At 36.6% G+C, this 6,425-nt stretch overlaps 1 protein-coding gene across 16 annotated transcripts in view; it reads left to right on the plus strand.

The window, feature by feature from the left end:
* AHI1 (Abelson helper integration site 1) overlaps window positions 1-6,425 on the plus strand; it is a 183,334-nt gene that overhangs the window by 106,573 nt on the left and 70,336 nt on the right. For all 16 annotated transcript variants that reach the window (XR_009223525.1, XR_009223526.1, XM_058566218.1 and 13 more), the window contains one exon: window positions 6,169-6,224. Coding sequence is in view for 14 of the 16 variants with exons in the window: in XM_058566218.1 (XP_058422201.1) it covers window positions 6,169-6,224 (56 nt within the window). In the remaining 2 variants the exon portion in view is untranslated. The remainder of the gene's footprint in view (window positions 1-6,168; window positions 6,225-6,425) is intronic.

The following is a 6,425-nucleotide window of genomic DNA, read 5'->3' on the forward strand; positions in this document are numbered from 1 at the left end:
TATCTTTATTTCTACTCGTTGCTTTTTTCCCCCCAGGATTTTTCTAGATATTCTTGAATATTCTTCTATATGAATTTTAGAATCAACTTGTCTAGTGCTGGGGAAAAAACTTTTTATTGGAATCACGTTACATTCATATATTATCTTGGAGAGAATTGGCATTTGTAGGATGTTAAATTGTCTTGTCTCAGAACAAGGGATGTCTTTCCATTTGTTCAAGACTAGTTTTATGTCTTTCAGAAGTATTTTAACATTTTCTTCATACTGTTTTGTACATTTCTTGTGTTTATTCAGATATTTTATGTTTTATATTGCTCTTATAAATGGGGTATTCTTTTTCATTATATCTTCTAACAGGTTGTTTGAATATGTAAAGGATATTGATTTTTGTATATTAAATATTGTGCTAATTTTCTAATTAATTAGTTCTTCTATTGGTTGTGTTAATTTTAGCATTGATTCTTTTGGACTTTCTAGATATAAAATTATCTGAAAAATAGTTTTACTTCTTTTCCAGTTCTTTTTGTGTGTGTGTGAGGAAGATCAGCCCTGAGCTAACATCTGATGCCAATCCTCCTCTTTTTTGCTGAGGAAGATTGGCCCTGGGCTAACATCTGTGCCCATCTTCCTCTACTTTATATGGGACGCCACCACAGCATGGCTTGACAAGCGGTGTGTCGGTGCACGCCTAAGATCCGAATCTGCATACCCCGGGCCGCCAAAGCAGAGCGCACACACTTAACCACTGCACCACCGGCTGGCCCGCCCTCTTTTCCAGTTCTTAAGGGCTTGCAATCACAGTACAGACAACTTGATGTTAAAATTGGCAGAAAGATCCCTGCATTCTAAAACTCTATATTCTACTGGAATATAATAAGTTTTATTTCATTTTTTTCCTGTCCGTAGATAATCAAAGCATAATTCTCTCTCTGCCTTATATAGAGATTCATGGCGATTTCCAAAACTCAAATAGGATGCATAATTGTAAGTGTTGCCTAAAGCAGATAACTCTAAAAAGGTGTCATGAAAGGGAGGATAGAAGGTGTGCTGTCCCTAGCACAGTGCCTGTACCTAGTGCATAGCCCATAAACATTCGGTGATGATACATAAGATTGCTGGATATATGTCCTGGCTTCAGAAATGGGCATGTATTCCTGCCCGTTTTTGCTTTTGCAATAAATCTGATCATCTTTGTGCTCTCTTTTCTTTGATCATGGTCCTGTGTGGAAGGTTGATAGAATTTAGGGAAACTAAAAAATATGTAATATGTAATTCTGCTGTTCAGATCAGTCAAGTACAAATGGGATAAATGTCACATTCTGATTTTCTACAAAATAAAATACCTAAAGTGTCTCCCAAGAAGCATAAAACTTCTTTCATTATCTTCTCTAGTGTGTGTTAATGTCTGGAAAATTTTTAAGTGATACGCTTCAGTTTTACAGTACATTTAGAAACATTACCAAAGGAAGTAGTAAATTAACGTTTTTGAAAACAGTCCCAGAACATTCTCAAACATTGTATTGTATGAATCTGGTGGATATGGCATAGATTCCATTCATTCTGTTAAAATTTGAGTCAGCTCTTCAGGACCTCCTGTGTTTCAGGCGTCTGGACCAGGCACTGTGGATACAGAGGAATAAAATCAGGTCCTGCCCATAGGGGCTAACCAAACACAGAGATGGGTATGGGGAGTTTGTGACGTAGTGCGTGGGTTTCAGTCGTAGTACTGCTGCTCATTGGTTATGTGACCTGGGACTGTTACCTGTCTTCTGCTTTATTTTCTGAAAGCCACTGTTTCCCTCCTTTAAAATGTCTTTGTTGTTTGTTAATTAACTGACTTAAAATTCTTAATAGTTGCTGGGTTTTGTTTTAAGTCAAGAGGTCCTCTAATTCTCCCATTGTCATCAGTGGCACTGCCAGTTCTAGAAGGTTATTTGGTCATCTTCAGGTTACTGAAACTTCTTACGAGAGTTGTTAGTTTTCTTTGCATGCTCGTCGTTTTTGGTCCCAACTATCCTGATAGAGGTCTGAGCTGTAGCAAAAAACAGAAACAAACCTGTCCCACTGTTAACCCTCTGTTGAGACACGGGAGTAAGCTTCTCCTGTCAGGTCTCATCAAGTGCAAGTTACAGCCATCTCCCAGGGATGGGGCCTGGAAGCAGACGCCTCCAGGTGTGTGGGTCCCTTTGCTTATCAGCCCCTTTTAGGTCCATTGTGGTCCATAGGATCTGCCAGGCCCTTGATGTACTACAAGCATTTAACTGACAGAGCCAGTTACACAGAGGATTTATAGCTTCTGCTGGAGGACAACCCCCAGTGAGCTCTGAAAAGCCCATTTTCTGCCTACACCTTTGGAAGAGGCCCGTTTTCCCTGCACAGGTCCTTGCTCAGCAGCAAGGAGAACAAAGCTCCCCAACCCCCACCCCTGCCTGACACACTGGCACTAAGATCCCAGAAAAACTTTACCTTCCGTAATACTCTCCAGGGTCTGCCATCCCTCTTACCTTAGCCTCTGTAGGCCTCTAGAAAGGAACTAGAAAATAAACTACATGATTTCACATTGTAAAATTATTAGACAAAGTGAAAAAGAAGATGCTCACCGAGATGATTAAGTGGAAGGATTATCACAAAGATAGAAATCATGAAGGTAAAAATAAAATGAGCTGCAAAATTAAACTATTCTGTTAAATCCATAATAGAATAAAATTTCCCTGAGCAGAAGAATGATAAGACTGCAGATTAAAGGGCTTATCAAGTCCTAAGAAAGATTAATTATAACAAAGACATACTTAGACATACCCTGGTGAAATTCCTGATTTCCCAGATAAAGGGAAAATCTCACAAGCCTGTACATAAGAGGAACAGGTTCTTTATGTTGGAAATAGTCAGATGAGCATTGGACTTATCTAAAACTCTAGAAGCTGGCTGGTAGTGGAATAACATATCCAGACAACCAAGATAAAGGGTTTCTTATCCAAAAATCATTATTCAGACGAAGTATCATACATCTGTTGACAAAGAAAGGCATATTTGGATATACAAGGATTTTAGAGAGTACTCTAACCAAATGACAACTGAATTAAAACAGAAATCTCAAGACATAGGGGATTAGATTTTTCTTTTAGGCATAGGGGAAACATTAAATTTTTTTCTTACAGTATTTTTTGTTTTATAAATTCATACTTAGTACTTCGACAAATTCCTACGCATTTTCTTCCATTTAAACTTCTGTGTTTATATAGAAGAATAGAGAAGTAAAAGCCTTAGAAGTTTAATCTTGTGTGGAGCAAGGAGGTATTGGTAAGTATAGTATCTTGGTTGGAGTATAGAAAAGGAGGAGGAAAGGAACAAAAATAGATGCAATAAAATAGCGAGATGGCAGACTTAAACACAGCTGCATCAGTAATGGCATTAAATGTAAATAGACTAAGCATTAAAAATAAGAGATTTCAGACTGGACAGTCTAGTGGTAAATATTTATTGACGTTGATTTTCTTGATTTTCTATTTTATAGATTGATTTACTCTACAGATGTATATTCTTAAGTTCATTTTGAGGTATTCTAATTTAAAAATATCCCATGAAAAAGTGGATATTTTAACTATATTCCTGCACAATTAATATATTTAATGAACAAAATTTTAATTTAGAATAAATACAAACAATTGTATTCTCATTTTATTTAATGTTTCCCAGAAAGTGTCATAGCATTCCCCAGAGAAACAGAACCAGTAGGATGTGTATAGAGAGAGAGAGAGAGAGAGATTTATTTTAAGGAATTGGTCCACAGGATTGTGGAGGCTGGCAAGTCCAGAATCTGCGAGGTGGGCTGCAGGCTGGGCACCCAGGGAAGAATTACAGTTCAAGTCTGAAAGCAGGCTGCTGGCAAAATTCCCTCTCTTTCAAGGGAGGTCAGTCTTTTTCTTAAGGCCCTCAGCTGATTGGATGAAGCACACTCACATTATGGAGAGCAATCTACTTCACTCGGAGTCTACTGATTTAAATGTTAATCTTGTCTAAAAAATACCTTCACAGAAACATCTGGAATGTGGGACTAGATATCTGGGTACTGTGGCCTGGCCAAGTTGACACATAAAAACGACTACTACAGCAAGCTACTTATTATGAGCTTTCACTTATCATTATACCTTAATAAAAGTGAAATAAGATACAAATATAGATTTTTTAGGTAAAATTTACTTAAAATAGGGAGGTATTTTGGGACATTTTTCCTCAAGTTTATTCCTTTCTGTATGCTCTTTATTGAAAGCTTGAACAAACATGTATGATTGTATTTCCAAAAGATGTTTTAATAGGCAATCTAAATTTAAAACTAAGATTATATCTTTTGATCATCCACTTTTAAAAATTCTAGTTTTCAACACATTTTTATCCTGAAATTGAAAGTGTAAAATGTGTAGTTTTTTTCTTTGTAATTTTATAAGCTGAGATGTAGATTTTGGGGGTTTTTAGTTTTTTATTGTCATCCTTTTGAAGTTACTTTCTAATTGGATAAGAATTTTAAAATCAGTAATCAGCCTAGGTCAGTTCTATAGCAGTCAGATTATTTATAGTGAGAACACACATGGGAGATGTTGCTAATTCCTGAACCCCGTGATGTGACCTCTCATTTAAAGGCCAGTGTGTCGTGCCAGACTGTTCTCAGTGGCTGCAGCTAGAGAGAGTTGTGGGAGTGTGGGAGCTGGGGAGGGAGGTTTCACCATTGGTTCTGTATACTTCAGTGTTATTAAAATCTTACAGCAAGAATCGGCATTATTTGAATGTTTTCCAATACGTTTTACTTGGGGTTTTTAAAAATTTTTTTTATTCAAGGCCAATATTACTCTGAGTAAAAATGTACCTTTCCATCAAAATTACTTTAAAGACTTTGTTATTACACTTCAGACAAAACCGTTAATTTATTCTGTAGTGTTTCTTCAAAAAAGGCCATCTGTGTTTTACCAGACTCTTTAGGTCAGAAATCATAATTTATCCTTTACGATTTATCTTTTATCACTCGAGTGGTAAATAGCCACTCAGTAAATCTTAGTTGATTGAATAAAGGTAGTACATTGCTTTATACTTCACTGGCTAACAGTAGATGTTGAGAGAGTTTTTTCAGAGAAACAAAAACTATGTTTTTTTAAAATCATGTTTCATGGTACTTTGTTTATTTTGAATATGCTCTTGCAAAGTGATATAAAGTGATTGTTTTGTGTTGATCTCACTTAATCCCTTAAGAAAATCTCTTAAGAAAATGAGTTAAAAATGCCTGCGAGAGGAGCTAGAGTTTTGCTTCATCTCGAAATTTTGCTAATTGCCACCGACAGTACGTTGCAGCTCTCACTTCTCACCAGCCCTGCATGCACATTATCTGAACAAACTGTTCTGATATCTAACTCGCATGTTGCTTTGCTGACGGACAGAGACTGAAAAGTAAATGAGACTCACACCGGTGTTCATTTTTAACTTGAGCCTAGACTTTGAGCCAGTATCTTTACAGATGAGATGCAATGTGTTACCTCCTTAGAAGCTGTTTATTACAGAGAAATGCAGTAGAGGACAGTGGACACAAAAAGATAAATCCACACATGGTAAAAGGATTTTTCTCAAGTTTAGCAGTTTATATTATCATTTTAAAGGAGAAAATCAGGGGAACTGTGTTTTCTTCAGACGCTCCGTGGTGATTGAATAAGTAGCAGAATATGTCGTGGTAGAAAGTCAGATGATCAAAGAGAAATTCAAGTAGATTTAGTTATTCTTTTTGAGAGAATAAGGAAGTGATTCCTTTCATAGCCTTTGTGATATTTCTTTATGAAAACTTGACGACCTCAAGTCAGAAATAAAACTTTTGGAAGAAATGCAGCAGAGCAGAGATAATGGTATAATTTTCGAGCGGAGAGCAGAATATGGACACATCTTGCGCTATTGCTAAACACCACTTGAGTGGGAAAATGGGCTTAGCTCACCTTGTCAGGTCTCTTAGTTAGCTAAACCCTCCAGCTGTTTCTGACCAAAGAATTCGTGATACAACTTTAAAGGATCCTGCCATCCAAGTGAGGCTTTTTTCCTGTAAGCTGTAGGAGGCAGGTCTTACTGACATAAATGTTTTCAAAATAAAATGGAGAGATATAATAAGCAAATATTCACAGCCTTTTCTTTTCACAGGGATTATCAGCATAGAAGGAAAGCCTTGTAACCATCATGTTGATACAGCACCAACGGTAAGGCAGTCTATTTCTGCATTGTTAAAACTGATGAGAAGCTACAAAATGATACTGGCTATGGCGACACAAAATACCATTGTAGAAAACTCTTGTAATCTCCCTTTTGCCAAAAGTCATATCCTTTCAAGAAAATTAACCTCATGTTTTCTAATTAATGAATAAAACATTAATTTTTGTCAAGATAGAGGAAAATAAGGT

The sequence above is a fragment of the Diceros bicornis genome, chromosome 23 (assembly GCF_020826845.1).
Source record: "Diceros bicornis minor isolate mBicDic1 chromosome 23, mDicBic1.mat.cur, whole genome shotgun sequence".
Lineage (NCBI taxonomy): Eukaryota > Metazoa > Chordata > Mammalia > Perissodactyla > Rhinocerotidae > Diceros > Diceros bicornis.